The sequence below is a fragment of the Garra rufa genome, chromosome 15, assembly GCF_049309525.1.
Source record: "Garra rufa chromosome 15, GarRuf1.0, whole genome shotgun sequence".
Taxonomy (NCBI): domain Eukaryota; kingdom Metazoa; phylum Chordata; class Actinopteri; order Cypriniformes; family Cyprinidae; genus Garra; species Garra rufa.
The window spans coordinates 29,167,190-29,188,747 of NC_133375.1; the positions used below are offsets into that span (position 1 = coordinate 29,167,190).

The 21,558-nt window shown below is 35.8% G+C and overlaps 1 protein-coding gene across 4 annotated transcripts; it reads left to right on the forward strand.

Moving 5' to 3' along the window:
• Positions 1-1,480: 1,480 nt before the first annotated feature.
• On the forward strand, positions 1,481-17,120 carry stap2b (signal transducing adaptor family member 2b). 4 transcript variants are annotated; one of them, XM_073818725.1, is made up of 15 exons: positions 1,481-1,801; positions 4,419-4,490; positions 5,181-5,300; positions 6,709-6,765; positions 7,314-7,471; positions 9,923-10,054; positions 10,274-10,343; positions 10,902-11,004; positions 13,373-13,456; positions 13,625-13,717; positions 13,875-13,940; positions 14,055-14,120; positions 14,837-14,890; positions 15,990-16,106; positions 16,225-17,120. In XM_073818725.1, exons 1-15 carry the CDS (start codon positions 1,709-1,711, stop codon positions 16,263-16,265), a joined length of 1,326 nt encoding a protein of 441 aa, XP_073674826.1. In that variant the 5' UTR covers positions 1,481-1,708; the 3' UTR covers positions 16,266-17,120. The 4 variants fall into 4 exon arrangements, with proteins under 4 accessions (XP_073674826.1, XP_073674827.1, XP_073674828.1 ...); XM_073818726.1 differs by having other exon boundaries at positions 15,993-16,106; XM_073818727.1 differs by lacking the exon at positions 13,875-13,940.
• Positions 17,121-21,558: the final 4,438 nt, after the last annotated feature.

The window sequence follows — 21,558 nt, forward strand, 5'->3', positions numbered from 1 at the left end:
GCAGAGTTTAGCTCTAACCCTAATCAAACACACCTGAGAATGCTAATCAAGGTCTTCAGGATCATTAGAGAATCACAGGTAGGTGAGTTTCATCAGGGTTGGAGCTAAACTCTGCAGCGCATTGGACCTCCAGGGTAAGATTTGAGGAACCCTGGACTATACCATTCAAAAGTATGGAGTTTTTTAGAAAGGTATGAATACATTTATTTAGCAAGGATGCTTTAAATTGATCAAAAGTGATGATAAAGACATTTATAGTGTTACAAACGATTTCTATTTCAGATAAATGCTGTTCTTCTGAACTTTCTATCAATCAAAGAAGCCTGAAAAAATTCTACTCAGCTGTTTTCAACATAATAATAACAATAAATGTTTTTTGAGCAGCAAATCAGAATATTACAATGATTTCTGAAGGATCATGTAACTGAAGTAATGGTGCTAAAATAAATTAGATTTTAAAATATATTCAAATAGAAAAGTTATTTCAAATAGTGAAAATATTTCAAAATTTGATGCAGTCTTCTTTAAAAAACAATAAAAATCTTATTGTTCAAAAGCTTTTGACTGGTAGTGTATATACATATTATTTTATTTGATAGGGTCAGTGTACAAGTGTACCCAATCCTTCTCTGATAAAAACCAGAGTATGCTTTTCATCACATTATAATCTCATATACAGTATCTTTCCATCTATAGTCCCTAATGGTTTGTTCGACACTGAAGAGCTACCATGCCTAGAATCTTTTGACTAAAATGTTTAGAAGTATTAGTGACATTCATTCTTCATTCTAATTCAGTTTTTTATTTTTTTACTTTACTCAACTCAGTTTAGTCTGTTTTTGGGAAGATTTCAACTTTGCTGTTATTTCAGAATTGCAACTTAAATTTAATTTGGTTGTTTTTATGTTAAAGCTTAATGAAAAGAAATATAATTTGTAAAATGAAATGTAATTATTAAGTTAGTTTTTAAAACAGGAAAATTATCTTTTTAAAATTTTACGTTGGTCAACTTATCCCAACCTGGGGCAAATTGAGCCACTGAAACACTTTTTAAGAAGCCATATATTTAGAGCCCTTTGTAATAGATATATTTTGATCATTTAAAATGATCTTAAGATAAGATCTCCTATCTTAAGGGAAAAAGGGTCATCTTACCCCACTTTCCCCTCCAGGAAAAGTAGTGTAACTATGTATGAGAAATTTTGGGATAACCCTAAATTGCTGGTTACATGTCATCTACTTAGTGAATAAGCCTTCCGTAAAGTTGTTATCAAAGCGTTCATTTACCGGAAGCGTTTTGGAAATTGGCGTTACTTTAAACCGGGTATTTTCCTGTATGCTTTCGTGTACGTGCCTACGGGGGTGGTTATTTGTCTGCAGCCAGCTTCACGCTTCTTCTAAATAGGCGGGACTTTCGTGCCTCCCGGCAACCCTCGAGCTCACCTGACCTGACTCACCTGTGTACAGGTAAAGGGGGTGGGGGACTAGGATGACACACGTAGACCGCTTCAAATAGGCATTTGACGACGGGTGTGTTACTTGTGGTCCACAAGCTTTCTGTTCGTCACTAACTTCTTATGAAGCGTTAGCACGTGAGCTCTGATATGTATTTGAAAGTTTAATAACGCATTGAACGCGCAGGTGGACATTAAAGCCTTTTCTTTCAAATACTCGCACTGTTTTCTAAGAAGTTTGGAAGTGTTAACTTATGGCAGCAGCAAATCGCTATAGACGTGTGAGATCTCAGCTGCCATCATGCTATTACGAAGGATTTCTGGAAAAGAAATCAATCAAGGACAAAGTAAGTCAGTGTGTTTTTATAGCTTGGATGCTTGGGGTTAAAGATACTGTCACGAGATTTTCCTCCTACACGTTGCTGTATCTTTATTATTTGTGTAGTTTAAATAGTTGGGGTTATATTGTGCAAAAGGTGTAACTTTTTTTTCCCTTAAAAAGCGATACTTCACCGGACGCTTAACGGTTCAATCAATTCGTGTAACCCATTTAGTCAAATGTATTCATTCGTATTTTTAGGCGGTTCAATAGATGTTACCACTTTAAATGAACATTTTTCAAGTCTCTGTTTTGCATAAAAAGAAAGAGGCATATACAGTTGAAGGCAAACGTTTACATACACCTTGCAGAATCTGCAAAATGTTAATTATTTTACCAAAATAAGAGGGATAATATAAAATGCATGTTATTTTTTATTTAGTACTGACCTGAATATTTCTGATAAGACATTTACATACAGTCCAAAAGATAGTTGAATTTATAAAGTTTACATGCACTTGATTCTTAATACTGTCTTGTTACTTGAATGATCCACAGCTGTGTTTTTTTTTTTTTTTTTTGGTTTAATGATAGTTGTTGATGAGTTCCTTGTTTGTCATGAACCTGAACTGCCTGCTGTTCTTCAGAAAAGTCCTTTAGGTCCTACAGATTCTTTGGTTTTTCAGCATTTTTGTGAATTTGAACCCTTTCCAGCAATGACTGTATGATTTTAAGATCCATCTTTTCACACTGAGGACAACTGAGGGACTCTTATGCAACTATTACAGTAGGTTCAAATGCTCATTGATGCTTCAGAGGGAAACACAATGCATTAAGAGCCAGGGGTGTAAACTTTTGAACGGAATGTGAATGTGTACATTTTTCTTATTTTGCCTAAGTATCGTACATCCACAAAAGACAAAACAAGTTACGTTTACCCTGATCTTCAAATGAAAACAGTTTAAAAGTTCCTCTTAATGCATTACGTTTCCTTCTGTAGCATCAGTGTTTGAACCTTCTGTAATAGTTGCATATGAGTACTTCAGTTGTCCTCAGTGTGAAAAGATGAATCTCAAAATCATACAGTCATTGTTGGAAAGCGTTCAAATATACACAAAAATGCTGAAAAACTAAACAGTTTGTGGGACCTGAAAGATTGTTTTTAAAGAACAGCAGGCAGTTTAACTGTTCAGGACAAACAAGGAACTCATGAACAACGATCACTAAACAAAAAAACAGCTGTGGATCATTCAGGTAACAACACTCAACAAGAATCAAGGGGATGTAAACTTTTGAATGGGTTCATTTTTATATATTCAACTCTTATTTTCTCTTGTGGACTATATGTAAACATTTTTTTAGGTGAAATATCTTATTCAGGTCTGTACTAAATAAAAAAGCTTACTGTTTACTGTGCTTCACTTAGAGTTCAGCAATGTGAACTATCATAGCATAACCATGCTTTATTATCTTTTACGATGTCATACGTTACTAGTGTTACTGTAAATTTTTAATCTGGTTTATCCCAGTATATCTGTAGTACCACCCCTTTCTAAATGGCACTTTCTAACAGTTTTCTAAATTCTTTCATGGTTAATCTTAAACATATCATATTTTGTGGTTTTAACTTCCTCTATATCAAAATTTACGTATGCCTTAAATCCACTTACATGTTAGTTATATCTTAAGTTTTACTTGTATATATGAATTTTTATTGCAATTTAGTGGAAAAATAGCACCTAATATTTGATTTTTCAAGCCAACCATACTAACCCTGACCAATGTAGCAGGATTATGTGCATTTTTTAGCAGTATTTATGGACACAGCATGTTTTATGAAATGCTTTACATTTCAATGTGAGTAAATAGTAATTACACCAAATGTAAAGATGTGACCAGTGGTCCTGAAGAAAGCAAACAGTGTTACGTTTTGTTACGTAAGTGTCTGTCGCAATATGGAAAAACCTTTCCTACAAAAGTGGAAATGTCAACAAAAAAACTGGTCTGGTGGCATACTTGCGTGCAGATCTAACACTACTGATTAAAGATTTGCATTTAATGACGATGGTTTTAGTAAAGACGGATTTCTTAGCTTACATCCAGCTGGTAGAGGTCATTTGTGACATTTTTTTTTTATCTTTTGTTTGTTTCATTATTATTTATTGCAGGTCAGCACAGGGTAAATATTTTGCATCACAATTTGCACTTTGTCGATACACATTCCTAAAAGTTTAGGATTATAACTCGTTTTAGTCTTATAACAATCTAATTTTATGCCAACTGTTTAAAATGACTATAAACTAGTCATGTCTCTAGGTCAAGTTGTGTTTCTGAAGCATTTATTATGAAGAAAAGAATTTTTCATTGTTTCCTTCATTCTTTTAATTCTTAAAAACTGGTTCAGTCTTTCCACATGTATGTATTTCATGAATGAACTCAACCATCGTCAATAATGACAAAATACGCAGTTTGTGAAAACACAATCTGGGATTAAAAATCGAATTTAAACCTGGAAATACATAGAAATGTAATAATGCAAAATGAATAAATGTTTGTTCTTTTTTTAGTCATTATTTATTTTAAATATTATTCAGAAAATGTATTACTTCTCAGTAAATATTTCTTTTCTCTTTTTTTTTCCACAGATGGGCCGTAAACTATGGACCAGTTTATGTGGCAATTCACTGTTTTTCTACAATAACAACAAAGACAGTGTTGTAAGTGATTTTTACAAGCTGCCTTTTCAATTTAGTTTTACTATGTAGCAATGTGTGTGGGCATTTCCTAACATGTACATTTGCAATAATGCATTCAAAGAAGAAGTCTCTTCTGCTGACCAAGCCTGCATATATTTGATCAAAAGTACAGCAAAAACTGTACCATTTTGAAATATTTTTATTATTTAATATATGGGAGAAGGAAATTAATACTTGTATTCAGCAAGGATGTGATCATAAAGACATTTATAACGTTACATTTTCTATTTAGATAAATGTTGTTCTTTTGATCTATCTATTCATCAAAGAAAAATGAAAAAAATCTAGCTGTTTTCAACATAATTTTTTTTTTGAGCAGCAAATCTGAATATTAGAATGGTTTCTGAAGGATTATGTGTCTGGAATAATGATGCTAAAAATTCAGCTTTGAAATCACAACAATAAATTATATTTTAAAATATATTCAAATAGAAAGCAGCTGTTTTAAATGATACAAATATTTCAGAGTTTTACTGTTTTAGCTGTACTTTGGATCAAATAAATGCAGGCTTGGTCAACAGAAGAGACGTCTTTAAAAAAAAAAAAAATCTTACTGTTCAAAAACCTTTGACTGGTAGTGCATGTTTGTCTGCATATACAGTAGAACCGTTTATTTGTGCATCAACTGTTTGCTTATGCTTGTGAATATAGTATGTAGAGAAGTTGGAGCTCTCCGATCTCATCAATGTGACGGATGACTGCTGTCGTGACCGAAACCTGGACGCTGCGAGTTTCACTCTGCACATGAAAAATGAAGACGTCAAGATGACTGTAGGCCGCCTCCTATCTCTATCCTTTTATGTAAAACTAACAAAAAGAATCTTAACTTTTATATTACTGCTATACACTTGCACTTGTTTTTGAGTTATTTACAGTTTTTTCAGTCGCTAACAAGCGTTTGTCCGATTAGTTGTCACATTTTCAAAACTCTAAACACAATTAGCACAGCATCGGTCTTTTGTGGCCATACCATTCACACATTTCATGTCGTTTTCAGTTTTCACCCAATATGCAGTCAGTGGACACATTTCCACAATGCTTACATTTTCTTAACAGACATGCTATACCGCCGAACAAAATTATGGATTGTTTTTGTAGTATTTACGAATGTTAACACACAACATCCCACAATAGCAAAAACAATATTCCAAACCTTAGATACAGTATAAAAACCTCTGCTTCTGCAAAGATATCAGTTCAAAAACAATATCAATATCAAAAATATATCTCAGCTGATAATAAACAAACAATTGAATAATTGACACACAGCTGATTTATGTTGGGTAAATTGGGCCAACCACAGCTGATTGCGGTCTGGCTTAGACTCAGTAGCAGGGGTTATTTTTTCTATTACATTTACACTTACAGTAAAAGGAGGACTTTGAGGAGTAATGTTTTTGGAATCATGTGGCCTAACCCTGAAGTTCGCAGAGATTAGATACAGTAATTTGTGCTTTTTTTTTTTTAGACACCCCCCCCCCCCTCTCTTTTTTTATCTGGGTTTTTTGCTGTTGTTTTTTTGTTCAGAATGCTCTGTTTCATGGATATTTTGCTCACTGTAAGCAATATTGTAAAGCTTTTTCTGTTCTATCATACCGTGTTTCTACTGTATCTCCTGTAGTAAACAGTAAAGGAAAAAAAAACTTATTTGCTTTTTACTTGAATGCTTTTGAATGTGAACATTACATGTACATGTGGACATACAGTTCCCAACCAAGAAATTTAGTGTCAAAACGATGGATTGCATGTTTTGCATGCAAATACCTGTAAAACTGAAACATAAAAGTCTATGCAGTTTTTGTAATGTCAACAATAGCCAGTATTTTGAAACCTGGTGTACTTAGATTGACTGCATGTACTTTGTGAAGTGAAAACAAGTGTTATTCTTTGACAGAATAATTTCATTTTGAGTCAGATTTCCAGTGTTTTGGTAAAGTTAGTGTGTGCAGAGTAAGATGTGTTCTGTTTTGAAATGAAGAGTTAGTATATATTTAACAAAATGTATTTTTGAGAAGAAAATTATCCATTTGGCCAATTGTGTTTTGTAGGTGTGAATCTGTGTTAAGAGTTTAGAAAAAGTATCTGAAGTATGGGTAAGCGCTTGTTAGCGATTGAAAAAAAAACTGTAAATCTAATAATACACAGGTACCCATAATGCATTTTCCCTCTGTTTTCTCAGGCCCCCAACCTTGAGACCCGAGAACTCTGGAAAGGATACTTGCTCTCTATTTCTAAAGTTAGTTGAGATTTTGAAAAACATATTTAATGGAGTCTAAAATTGGTTATAAATGGAAAACAAAAATCATTTGAAAATGGGAAATTTTCCCCTATTTTTTCATGAAGATTTAGAACTTTGAACATTATTGATATATTTAGACTTTTATGGAGGTCTTATTGCCAAGTAAACCCATTTTGCCAAAGTGAAAGAATAAAGACGTCAAAAATATGAAGGTACAATATTTGAAGGATATGTCCTAATATGCATTTACACTTCAGCTATTGAAGTAGTTATCAGATAATGCTAAAGAATTTTATCAGTGTTTGTTAAGCAAGGCACATTGACCAACCTTTATTCATGTATAGAGGCAATTATGCTGTGATTTCTGATACTCGTCCTTCTTGATCTCTAAGGCTAATGTTCACTATACCAGAATTTTGTTTTATATAAATAAATATGATAAATTGTCAGCACCTCTATATGACTTATTGTTTTGTCAGCATGTATGAGAAACAGTCCTGTCATACCCAAATTATATAATAATTCTCACTGTTTCTGTCCTTCAGTTATCTGTGCCATGTTCTCTGAACCTGCTGCCTGGCCAGATTCACTTGATGAAGGAAATAATAGAGAAAGAGAAAATAAGGCAGCGGCTTCTTTCATCTTCATCACCATCATCGGCTCCTGAGAGTCATTATGTTACTGTACAGTCAGACATGCCTGCGTAAGTAAAAAACACTTGCTTTGAAAATGACAACAAAACATCAAAGGTTAAAGGTGATGTGTGTAATATTTTTGATGTTTAAATACCCTCTTCCAGCTTAATACGAAAAGTCAACAAACTTCTTATGCTACTGGGAAAACTATTTTTGACTGTGATACAGAAATTCCACACTTACCTTTAATAATGTATTGTTTTGTCAGTCATAACATTTACATAATCACTTACTTCCATGTCTTTTTAAACCTATAAAAGCTTCATTCGTCTTCGGAACACAAAGATATTCTGGATGAATGATGATTGCGGACAGTGTTATTTACGTGGCAGTCAATGAGACAGTTACAAACCTCCCTCATCCAAAATATCTTAAATTGTGTTCCGAAGATGAACGAAGCTTTTACACGTTTGGAACGACATGAGGGTAAGTGATTAATGAGAAAATTTTCATTTTGGGGTGGAGTAACCCTTTAAATGAATGTAAAAGACTGTCATTACTAGCAATATCTGTTGTTCATGTGAACATAGTGCTGGGTTATATACCAGTTCAAACAGTAAACCAGTTTGAATTACGCTGACGCCAAAACTGTCTTCTCTGGAACAAATAATAGATTAATGGGACCTAAGACAAATTCTCCAAAACAAATTACAACTCATATTTAACCACTATAGAGCCAGCTGTAAATTCCAGAAGATCTGGCTGTGTTAAAGGAGAACTCCGGTGTGATATTGACCTAAAGTGTATTGAATCGTGATACCGAGTGTGAACGTACCTTGCATATCTCATCTCGGTTTGTGTCCAGCAGTCCGAAATCTGGGGTCAGTTAGCCGATGCTCACAACAGGTTGTCAATGAGAGTGAATCGGGCATCGGAGAAGCCATGTAAATAAATCACTGTTTTACGCCATTTACGAGGCACAAAGTAGCTCCACACTTCATTGGTAGACTTCCAAGGGCCCTGACATTTAAAACGAAACATTGAGAACTCAGAAAAAGCACCGGTAGTTTATTTACAAGTAGATTTATACAGACATTTTCCACCAGGAACAGACCGGTCGCCGCCATCTTAAATTTAGTCACGATAAGTCGAGTGTCGAGCACGAAGGAAACTACAATCTGATAAGTTGATAACCTGATAAATTCCTTGGTGCTCGACACTCGACTTATCGTGACTAAGTTCAAGATGGCAGCGACCGGATTTTCTCTTCCAGGTAATGTCTGTATAAATCTTCTTGTAAATAAACTACCGGTGCTTTTTCTGAGTTCTCAATGTCTCGTTTTAAATGTCAGGGCCCTTGGAAGTCTACCCATGAAGTGTGGAGCTACTTTGTGCCTCGTAAATGGCGTAAAACAGTGATTTATTTACATCGCTACTTCGATGCCCTATTGACTCTCATTGACAACCTGTTGTGAGCATCGGCTAACTGACCCCAGATTTCGGACTGCTGGACACAAACCGAGATGAGATATGCAAGGTACGTTCACACTCGGTATCATGATTCAATACACTTTAGGTCAAAATCACACCGGAGTTCTCCTTTAAGACCGCTCTCGGGAGGATTCACGAGCGCTGAACGCCCACTGACCATCTGGAGCCGTTGTCCAAAAACGTTGAAGCTAATTTTTAAAAAGATGTTATCTTTATTAACAAACTGCATATTTGAACTATAAACAAGTACATTCTCGCCTGAAAACCTCTTACAACTACATTCCGTGACACAAAAACAGTAATATTTTTAAAATGATACTGGATTTGGGGTCCGCCATGACACTCTCTCTAAAAAGTGGAGTGATATGATTACAAACTGTGAAACAGATGTTGGAGTTTTGATATTGCTGTAATATCACATTCTTATCAGCCAATCAGATTTGAAGACCAGAAAGAACTATTGTATAAATTAATATATCTCTGAGGGCGATCTGTCTTGAAAAAAGTGTAGATAGTATTTTATTTTAATTGTACCTCCGTATAATGCATATTAAAGTAGTATTTGAAAGCGCAGTGTTGCTTTGTTTATAGCAGTAAATAAGGAAACGCTGTATTGTTGCTGTTCCATAAGTGCCACCTGCTGTCAGAGAGTGAATTTGCATCTCATTCAGCCCGTTTGCGTTTTTGTTTTTCGTTTTATGTGGCAGAATTTCACAAAGCTAAGGTCAGACCATTTTGTTTTTGCTTAATTTTGAAATTATACAATCTAATTTACATCAAAAGCTGCTCATGCTGGAGCATGTTTGCTTGAATCATGATTAAAATGCAGTGTTTCTGCAACTGTTTCATGCATCCCGATTCATGTGAAGACAAAGTCAGGGAAAAAACTGCCAGAATCCTACAAAACGCCCAGCACTATGTGAACAAAGTGAAACATATGAACTAAAATAACCATGGCTGTTGTGTAATCATAATAATACAATGATGCTTTGTGCAGTTATATAATAATGCAATAATGCTTTGTGCAGGTGTTATCATAATGTCACTCGTGTCGAAGCTGAATACTTACTGGAAAGGAACGCTGATCGGGGAAACCTTCTACTGCGGCCGGGTCGTGATGGGACGTCTTTCGCGCTCACTACGCGGCAAGATGTTAACGGGTAAAACAGCTTGCGAATGCATTATCATACATTGCTGGATGACTTGGACAACTTCATTTAAATTTAACTTGGTCATCTGAATTGCTCGTAGAACAATCTTGAACCTTAGACCTTGATCCATTTAATAAAGCATGTGACACAATGGTCAGGGAAGTTCTGCTTTAATAAAACTGAATATACCTGTATTAGTTAAGAATGAATCTATCTTGTGCCCTAAAGACCAGTATACAGACATTATCGTGTGTCTCGGAGGAAAGAAGGAGGATTCGACATTGCCCTCGAGACTCCTGTAAGTCATAGCTTATGTTCTTTTATTACTTTAGGTTACAAGCCTCATATAAATAATAGATTACATTCACAGTATGCACGATAAGACCTTGAGTCTGGAAAACTGTCAGTCCACAAACTTGTAATTTTGTGTGAACTCCAAGCTCTTGCCAAATACACTTTGTACAGAGTCTTAATATGTTATTGCTCTGAAAGCGAAGAGGAAGTTCTGATAAGAAAAAGTTTTATGGGTCAGTGTTGGGAATCAGATGCAGTGGATCAGTACAACCGATGTGTTATACATTAAACATTTCTTGGAACTTACCACATGATTTTAGATACCTGTGATAATTTGTTTTGAGCAGCTCTATATCTTCACTTTATCTTAAACCACACCCTAGAACTGCAGTTTTTGCATATTACAGGGTATGTTTGCTTTTGTGTATTTAGTGGTAAATGCTTTTCCAGTGAGCAAACACACACTTTTAGCTTATCGCCACAATCAAATCTTTTACTCTGGTATGTGCATTGATGTATCGGACAATGTGAGTGTGTTCACACCATGTTCATAAACACACAGATCACCTGTAAGACCCTGCATGATGTGGTTAACTGCCTGCTGGAGAAGACCAATGGGGTTTTGGAACCTCTTGTGATGGAGGACTTCTATGCGAAAAGTATCAGTAAGAGACCATTTTAGTAGTGTTTTTCCAAACGTAATTAGGAAAAAACTTGTTTGTCAACCAGACTGAGATACTTGCCAGTATGAATAATGCATATGGAAAATGTTTACAATGATGAATGACATGTAGGCTACAAAATAAGGTCACTCCGTCGCAGAAATTTGTAGAAACCACTACAATTGTTGGCATGCTGAGATGAACGATTCCACTATTGCTCTCACTTTTACTTAAAATGAGTGCTGTATCACTTAAGTAGTGATTCAATCACACAATTAATCTCACAATGTTTCTGAAATTAATCACGATTTTAAATTTTAAATATACTTTTATTGCAATAATTTCACATTCAATCATTAAATTGGTATAGAAACCATATACATTTGAAGATCAGGGTAAATTTAACTTATTTTGTCTTCTGGGAATTTTATAACTCTCTTCTGTAGCTTCTGAAGAGCAGTGCTAAATGAAAAAAATATGACATTTAGGCAAAATTTTAGAAGAATTTTAGGCTTAATGCATTGTTTTTCCTTCTGGAGCATCAGTGAGCGTTTGAACCTTCTGTAATAGTTGCATATGAGTCCCTCAGTTGTCCTCAGTGTGAAAAGACTGATCTCAAAATCAAACAGTCATTGTTGGAAAGGGTTCAAATACACAAAAATGCTGGAAAACCAAAGATTTTTTTTGGAACCTGAAGGATTTTTCTGAAGAACAGTTAGCAGTTAACTGTTCAGAACAAACAAGGGACTCATGAACAACTATCACTATCACTAACATTTAATAGACTTTAAAAAATAACAAGTACTAATTCAAGTGAACTTAAAACAATCTTCACATAAACCCATTATTTACTTGTGCCCTTCAGCAAGTAGGAAATACACAGAAATTGAATAAAGTGATCAAACACTAAATACTAAATTAAAAACAGACGAATCCTTAAAGCTACAAATGTTATTGATTTCCCCTTTTTTTCTTTGTTCTTTGATAATTAGACATCATAACAGCTGGGTTATTAGCTTATTTGGCTGCTATTACTTTAAGAGCTGCCGCTGCTGAATGTGTCGCGGATCTGACATGCATGCTCGTAGCTTTATTCATGCTTTAGTAGAAAATGACACGGGCTTAAACGCGCGCCGCCTCATTTGTGCGTGCAATTGAAGCATGTGTGCTTTGAGTGCAGTATAACGACTGACAGGAAAATTAGTTTTTACCGTCATATGGCCTGACAACATCTCACCTGACCGCAGTTCATTGATGTTCTGCTGAAGCTTCCTTGTCACCTCTACCTTTCCAATGCTCATTTGACTAGTGCCCGGCAGGTCTGAAAAGTCTCCAGTTTGATGTGGTCGTAAAGACATTCTGCAGTTTAAAAAAATGCACTTCTTGTCAAGGAAAAAAAGAGACAGAAGCAGCAGTTTGATAGGGGTGGCCAACCCCATTAAATATTTTTAACACCGTTAAACTGGACAAATTAATCGCCTGCCTCAACGCTAATTTTGACAGCATTGCTTAAAATTAATTAATGTAGACATGGCATTTTTTTCTTTGCTGTGTGAACATACAAAAATACATTGCACAAAACATTTTTTTCCAAGAATTATTTTTTTTTAAATGTTTGCTTACTAAATTAATAAACTAACATTTTTTAGCCATGTTTAAATTAAACAGATTCCTTCACTCCATTAAATGATGTTTCAAGCTTTAATTCAGAATAAATTTGAGACAAAAACAATTGTGAAATAAATTCAAAAAGTGCTTGCAAACTTGCTAGAGCTAAAACGGTGCTTTTTCAGTATGATTATAATTTGCATAAACACTGGTTGAGAACTAGTTTGTTCAGTAGCCTGTAATAATACTTGTCATTCCATACTAGATGAAACTGGTGGTTTTGGTTCTCTTTTTCTGACTTTCATGAATGCTGGCATTGTTTGTTAATGTTGATTTTACAGTTGAATGTTAGACAGTAGAGACGTACATTCTCCAGTAGGGCAGACATTGGAGTTTTACAGCAAAGCAGTCTAAAAGAAATATCTGGCAACCTTGTGTGGGTCAGATTAATAGGCCTGATTTATTCACATTTTCTTACCGCAAGAGTGGATAAATTTGTACATTTTATGGGTATGGCTTCCGGTTTCATCCGCATTCAGCTATTTTAAGCTATTTTGCTGCTTAATATTGCAAATTGGTATATTACCATAATATTTTAATTATGAGCACACTGTTTTATAGTGCAAACAGTTTTACCATTTATTGCACATTGTTTTTCTTCTCATTATTTCCCTATAGTGGCTAATGAACCGGAAGTCTCACCCATGGGCTTATTTCGCATTAAAGAAAAAGTTAGGTACTATTCTTTTTTTCTCGCTTTCAGCATTTACTGATACCGATAAGGAGAACGGTGAGAGAAGTGTGCAGTGTGCCAAACCCAGCCCACCAGTGACACCCCCAAAACCAGGTAATACATCTGGAAATCATCTTTAAGCACAAATTCATTTTGTTAATGAACTTACCTAGCTTTTTTAAATGACTTTCATTTCAATGCAAGCAAAGCAGTCTTAAGAGAAATAACTGGCAACGTCATATAGGCCTGATTTATACTAGTCCTGTTTTTGTCCTTTTTCAGCATTTGCTGAGTCTGATAATGACAGTGGTGAGACAATTGTGCAATGCCCCAAAGTCCTTTCGACTACTTCACCAGCACCACCTCCAAAACCAGGTAATACATCTTTAAATCATCTTTATGCACAAATACATACTGTTAATGAACGCATCTATTCTTTTAAACGTGCATTGGGTTTAATGGGTGTTTAATTTAAACTGACAGCTTTAGAAGGCATGCAATGTAATGTGACTCTTTCGATTTGCATGTTCAGTCCCGAGGAATCACAGATCCGGTTCAGAACCAAACTCGCATGAAAGAACCTACCTCAATGTCTCAGGTGATTGCTGTGAATTGAGGGGTTTGCAGTTGATTTACTTTGATTAATAGTTGTAAATGTGTGTTTCTAATGCATGATGGTTATCCTCAGCTAATATTTGCTTGTGTTTTCCAGCTGGTGGAGAGTATATGTTGGATGAGGCAGCAAATCATCCACCTCCTGTCCTCCCACGTCTTCCAGGTAACACCAATAGCCCAACACCTCAAATTTCTATTTAAAGACTCATTACAAACATTTTCCATTCCAGCATTTCCACGTTCTTAACAGCTGCCTTTGTGTTGTGCAATGTACACTACTATTTAAAAGGTTTTGAACAGTAGGATTTTTGTTTTTTAAAGAAGTCTCTTCTGCTCACCAAGCCTGCATTTATTTGATCCAAAATACAGCAAAAGCAGTAATATTGTGAAATATTTAAAATGTAATTTATTCATCATTACTTCAGTCTTCAGTGTCACATGATCCATCAGAAATCATTCTAATATGCGGATTTGCTGTTGAAGAAACATTTTTTTATTATAATGATCAATATTTAAAACAGTTGAGGAATTTTAGGATTCTTCAATGAAAAGAAAGATCCAAAGATCATCATTTATCTGAAATTTTAAAAGATTTTGTAACATTATACATATTTCAGATAAATGCTGTTCTTCTGAACTTTCTATTTATTAAAGAAACGTGGGGGAAAAAATCTACATAGCTGTTTTCAACATAGTTTTTTGAGCAGCAAATCAGAATATTGGAATCATTTCGGAAGGATCATGTGACTGGAGTAATGATACTAAAATTTCAACTTTCAACTATTACCTTGATGTTAATATTGACAAAGATTATTAAATGCTGTAACAAAATATTGTTCACTACCAGATCATTCTGATGATGGTATTTTGTTTTAACAGGGCGATATTTGCCACATCAGAATTCAATGCCTCCAGATCTAGAGAGCAGTTCAGGTGAGTTCAGTTTGAATTGTTTTTAAGAGATTGTCTGAACTGTATTACTGTCATCTTGTGATCAAAGATCATTTGGGTGAGAATTTTGCAATGATAAACTGCGTTATACCTTTAGTCAGAGCAAGTTTGATGTCTCTTTGGTGCAAATACTAAACATGTCCCAGCACTGTGATCACTTCCCTAATGTTGTTTTAAAGGAGAACTCCGGTGTGATATTGACCTAAAGTGTATTGAATCATGATACCGAGTGTAAACGTACCTTGCATATCTCATCTCGTCTTGTCCACTGCTGTCCGAAATCTGGGGTCAGTTAGCCGATGCTCACAACAGCTTGTCAATGAGATCAATGGGGCATCGAAGCAGTCATGTAAATAAATCACTGTTTTACGCCATTTACGAGGCACAAAGTAGCGCCACACTTCATCGGTAGACTTCCAAGGGCCCTGACATTTAAAACGCGACATTGAAAACTCATAAAAAGCACCGGTAGTTTATTTACGAGAAGATTTATACAGACAGTAACTTCAAGGAGTTTAGCGATTGCCGCCATCTTGAATGTAGTCACGTTAAGTCGAATGTCGAGCACGAAGGAAACTACAACCCGATAGGTTGAAAACCTGATACGTTCCTTCCTGCTCTTCACTCGACTTAACGTGACTACATTCAAGATGGCGACGGCCGCTAAACTTCTTGCCGTTACTGTCTGTATAAATCTTCTCGTAAATAAACTACCGGTGCTTTTTATGAGTTTTCAATGTCGCGTTTTGAATGTCAGGGCCCTTGGAAGTCTACCGATGAAGTGTGGCGCTACTTTGTGCCTCGTAAATGGCGTAAAACAGTGATTTATTTACATGACTGCTTCGATGCCCCATTGATCTCATTGACAAGCTGTTGTGAGCATCGGCTAACTGACCCCAGATTTCGGACAGCAGTGGACAAGACGAGATGAGATATGCAAGGTACGTTTACACTCGGTATCATGATTCAATACACTTTAGGTCAATATCACACCGGAGTTCTCCTTTAATCTCTGTATTTTATTATTAACAATTTCAATGAAAAGCAAAGGCATCCTAATGTCTTCTGTTTTAATGTACAGTAGCTGGTGAAAGAAAAGCTTTGGTACCTCCTGGTTTCACTAAAACAAATTTGCGAAGCAACAGTTTGTCAAGCATGCCAAAGAATATTTCCAAGAGTGGGCAACCTGTTCACATGGGTAAGAACAAGTTCACTATTTCAGCTTTTACTTTAAAATCCGAGCAATATTTCCTGCTTCTGATGTTTTGTTTTGACTCCAACAAATCCGTAACTCACTGTGGTTTTGTGCTTAACAGATGAGCTCCGGGCGGTTCTTAAAAATATACACAAGGATTAAATGTAACTCAGTGAGATGATAATGGTTTCATTGTGGAACGAGGAATAATTCCTTAGTATTAAGATTTTCTTAAATCTAAACCAGCAGATATATGGATATCCAGCTGAATCAACACACAGGCCCTTGAATCAAATGTTATAATGTGTGAGTTATCACAATCATTTATTAGACCAACATATAGATGATCATGTGTTGCATGGCGTAGCTGCTGAATGTAAATCACTACTGTTGTTTGTGTAGTTTATCTAATTGATGTACTGTTGATTTATCACAGGTTATTTAGATGTTTGTCTTGAATGTCTATGTGTCAGATAGCTGGTCTACATCTCTTTTATCTGTCTCTGATCTTTGGCTTTGCTGTAAAAATCACAAATGGTTGTTGATAATATGATCTATAATGAGACTTTACAATGTGGGGAAGTTGCAGGTCATCTTTCGCCAAATAGAGAAACAACAGATCAAATAGATTTTTCTGTTCCTGTAAAAACATGTTTTATACTAAATATTTTCAGAACAATACAGTGATCAAAACAATGTACCCTGTGTCACACTTTCTTCCTTCTGTGGATGTGCAAGACAATAAGTATGTTTGGCATGTTTTATTGATGTAACAGGTAGTGTAATAGCACAATTGTACAGGTTGACTTTAGTTTCAGACAGTTAAAAATGTTCAAGTGTTTAACTAAAAGCAATGCAGATTATATTAGACTAGCCAACAATGAAAATCCTGTCATTAATTACTTATTAATGTCATTCTAATACTGTATGACTTTCTTTTCCAATCCAAACACCTAATGGAGCTTTTAAGCTTTTTATGTCCTTTATTAAATAAATTCTGTCGTTCCAAACCTGTAAGACCTTCGTTCATCTTTGGAATGGAAATGAAGATATTTTTGAGTATCACGTTGTGAATGGTGGTGGAGATTAACTTGGAAGAGAACAAATGGTTGTTATTTTTGTTTTCTTTGTGCACAAAAAGTGTTCTCGTAGCTTCATAAAATTATGGTTAAACCACTGATGTCACATGGACTATTTTAACAATGTTCTTACTACCTTTCTGGGCCTTGAACGTGGTAGTTGTGTTGCTGTCTATGCAGGGTCAGAAAGCTCTTGGATTCAGAAATATCTTAGTTGGAGTTCTGAAGATGAACGAAGGTCTTACGACATAAGGGTGAGTAATAAATGACAGAATTTTCATTAAGTTTAAAAGCTCCAGCATTATTTAAAATGTCTTTTGCGTTCCACAGAAAGGCTACGTTTACACTGTCAGTTTGTGGGACTGACAACCCCATTTACTTACAGATGTGAGTCTCAAAATGTCCCATTCACATAGCAGCTTACAGTATTGCGTCTCGAATGCTGTTTATATGAACCGAACGTGCAATAAAAGTCCATCGCGACACGATGGCGACCTCCATCAAACTGAAATTCTTATCACTTTCTGACAAGACTCCATCAAACCTTTATTAACCGTCAGCAGCTTTTATATTTGAGTCACGCACAAATACAAAAATGACGGGAGCAGCTCTGGTGGAGACTGGATATTAAGCAGGGTTGCCAGGTTTTCACAACAAAACCAGCCTACTCAAAACTACCCAAAAAGTAGCCCAATCACGTTTCGTGAGGAGATCCCCCGGTAAAAATCGAGTTCCAGGGAGTACACGGTTTGTGGTGGGCTTCCTCTGGTAAAATATGAATTCTAGGGGCTAAATATTAAAGGTCCCATATTGTAGACATTTCTGGAAGTTTATTTTAGTTGTTGATGTCCTTAAGAATATATATTTGCGGTATAAGTGCCAAAATCCATCTCAATATATTTTTACAGCTCCTTTTTTAGGAGCTCTGTCAAAAACAGGTCGATTTAATATTCATGAGCCTCTCTTCTGATTGGCCTGTTGTTTTCTGAGTGACGCACAGCCAGGCCAATCACAGGTAACTACGGTCATGTATGCTGTAAGCGAGCTCAGAGCAATAGAGAGAGCCTAGCCTGCTGATACTCAACAGGATATTTCAGAATGATCATTAATGTTTTTTCTTTTTCAAACACCGAATGCAGTAAGCTACATAACTGTTGCTTTAGTAAAGCCCCTTTCACAATGCGCGCTGATTCTGGAAAATTACGGAACGAGCGCTGTGTGAACAAAAGCCAGAACCATAAAGGCAGTGTTGTAGTGATTGATGCACGTTACCCTGCGACTCTTCACGACAAAAAAATACATGCAAAGTGGAATGAAGCGGCGATCGGGCAGAGCCAGCTCCGCACTATCAGCGCTGCAGCACAGATTGTTCAGGTTAGTTTCGTTTTAGTGAAACGTACGTGTCGCATTACATCTCACATCCAAACGTCACATGTCTTTATGGGTTTTGTGTAAAGCACGCACAGATTCCGGAAAACAACTGTGAAAGAACCAAATTAAACAACTCCGGAACAAATCATGGGACACATTATCCGTGTATTTACCGGAATCGCTGTGTGAAAGAGGCTGAAGTTGACGTGCCACTGGTCTCTTATATTCACGTTGTTCTGAAGCCTGTGCAATTATGTAGTTTCCACATCTATAGACTGAACAGGGTTTTCTCGACTTGTTTTCGTGTTGTTGTTGCTCAACAATGGAATGGATGCGTTGTTGTCTGGGTTTGACAAAAGGAGGGTGGGAAGGTGGTTGGCGCTCGGGCCGGTGACTGAGTCAAGTAGGGCTCGCTGCAGCCTGCGGTGGACATCCAACCCCGCCCACATCCATGTGTGTCGTCAGACACAACGCCCACGTCAATGCGTCATCGTGTGACTCCCCTCCCCATCGGTAGCCTTAAAGCGGTGCATTTCAAAATACTTCACGAAATTTATCCATGTAAAGTAGTTCTTTCTAAATTCATGGACATTGATAATACCTGCAGTTTCTGTAACACACATGAGGAAGACTTGTGTCATTTGTTTTATAATTGTGAATTGTCTCTTAGTTTTTGGTCTGATGTTAGCACCTTTCTATTTCTGCAAAGAAATGTTAATTATATGCTTTCTTTAAAAGATGTTATCTGTACTTATTCTCATAAAAGTAAAATGATTACGTTGTTGACTTTTACATTTTGCAAGGCAAATATTATATTCATAAACAGAAATTTGCTAAATGCATACCAAAATGTAATTTATTTTTATCAGAAATAGAAGTTTTTAAAAAGTCTTTAAAACAAATGAATACATTTGTTGTTACATTTCACGGAGAACTTTTTTTCTGGTTATGCTCCCACAATATAATTTTTGTATATGTAAGGGAAAAGGGAGAAAATTTGAACTATTGTTTAGTTGTTTCTAGGTTTTAATTTAGTTTTTGTTGAATTATTTACTTTTTATTTATACATTTATTTATTTATTTATTTTTTTCTCTCTATGGTATTAGTTTATTTTTATTTTTTTTTATTATTACATATTGTATTACTGTATACAGATTAAGCTTGTATTTTGTGTATCTGGATTTCTATTTCAATATTTTTGTAATGTCCAATTATTCTTTAATAACATAATAAAAAAAAGAATCCCGATGTTGTACGCATGTGCAAGAATGGCGGAAGTATGTTGTATCGGGGATGTAAACAAAACAGTTTGTATTAAATAATACAAATTAAACATAGGTCACCTTTCATATGGAACTAATTACATTCAAACAGCCGGTAAAACGCTTGCTTTGGTTGATTAAAGTTAGGAAAATGGTAATTGGTAATAAAACATTTAAACCTTACCCTATTTGTTTGTGTAATGACATACATTCACGTTTATTATAATCGATTTTGACATAGCTTAGACAAGATCAGATTTAGACGGACAATTAAGTTTTGTTATTGTAAAAGTAACACTTAGCATATTTTCATTTTCATCTAATTCTCTAAAGATATGTCCACAAATGTGAACATTGCTAATAATATTATCACTATTTTAATATGTGTTAATACTATTTAATATGTTGGATGTGTGACGTGTTTGGACATGGGCGTGACGTCTGGCGTCACACTTGGATGTGGGCGGGGTTGGATGTCCACCGCAGGCTGCAGCGAGACGCTCCTCGACTGAGTAGATCGGACGTCACATCGTTACGGAAGTCACAGCGGCTCGTGAAAATGAACAGCTACTTTAAGCAGGCTGTGTGCAGTTTACTGTGGATTGACTGTTTTGAAACTCATATGGTAGTTACATAGCCCCTAGACCTCAGTTATCATGAAAAAAGCCAGGAAATTTCGATTTTGACAATATGGGACCTTTAAGTTATTGGGGACGCTTTAACCCGCAGACATGAAAAACAACCCCCGGCAAAAGTATGAAAGCAGCCCAAGTCCACGGTTTTCCCGGAGAATTCAACACTAATAAAAAGCTTTCAGATGACACACAGCTCATTTCTCCGTCAATGTAAAAGTTACCGAAAACACAAATTGAAGCACGTAGCACACGGTAGACGCGTTTGTTCGGCAGCTCTTTTTTACGGTTCTTTTGCACTGTATAACATGACGGACAATTAGTCCTGTTTCGTTCACACAGCGCGTTTCCACACCAAGAACGGTAACTATAAAGAACGTTCTAAAATTGTTTCAAATTTAAAAGAATAGCAGAGTTCACACCACGTTGGGATCACTTTCACTTTTTATTACAGCTGATGAACGATAGCTATCAGACTTCATTCAAATTTAAAGGGCTTGCGCATTTGAAATATAGCAGGCGACTTTGTAGAGAAGTAAACATCCATTACACAGCAAATAGAGAAACTTAAAATTACCTCAGGAATTCGGCGTTAGTCTGGACAACATTGTCTTGCTGCAGTAGAAAATAGTAGGCTACGTGTTGTTTTATCCCACTACATTGACTACGTTAGAGATATAACGTTAGTTTACGCCAGATTCACTGTTTAGATGCTCTTGAAACGTAAATGCTGAGGACGTCTGGTTGAAGTCGTGTATATGCGACAAAAACAGACAGGTATCTTTCACTGGTGTGGACGCAAATTTAGTTATCGTTGTTTATAGTTATCTTTATCGTTCTTGGTGTAAAAAGGCCTTAAGTCCTGAAAAAATGCGAATGTCATGCCTGTAAATAACCGCACAGTGTGTGAACGTAACCGTATTAAGACTCAAATACATGACTGACAACCGTATTTTGCTGCTGTGTGAACGTATAGCCTTAACAGTCACACAGTTTTGGTAAAACAGATGACAGAATTTTCATTAATGGCTGAACTATCCCTTTCAGAGGACAGCAATATGGCAAAAAATCAGAATGTCTTCTGTAATATGTAATTGCAGCAGGCATACA

Excerpts from the sequence above, each read along its gene's own strand:
- stap2b (XM_073818725.1), top strand. The coding sequence starts at position 1,709 with ATGGCAGCAGCAAATCGCTATAGACGTGTGAGATCTCAGCTGCCATCA. Across the intron at positions 7,472-9,922 it reads GTACAGTCAGACATGCCTGC|GTGTTATCATAATGTCACTC; the intron begins GTAAGTAAAAAA and ends TGCTTTGTGCAG. Across the intron at positions 16,107-16,224 it reads TGGGCAACCTGTTCACATGG|ATGAGCTCCGGGCGGTTCTT; the intron begins GTAAGAACAAGT and ends TGTGCTTAACAG.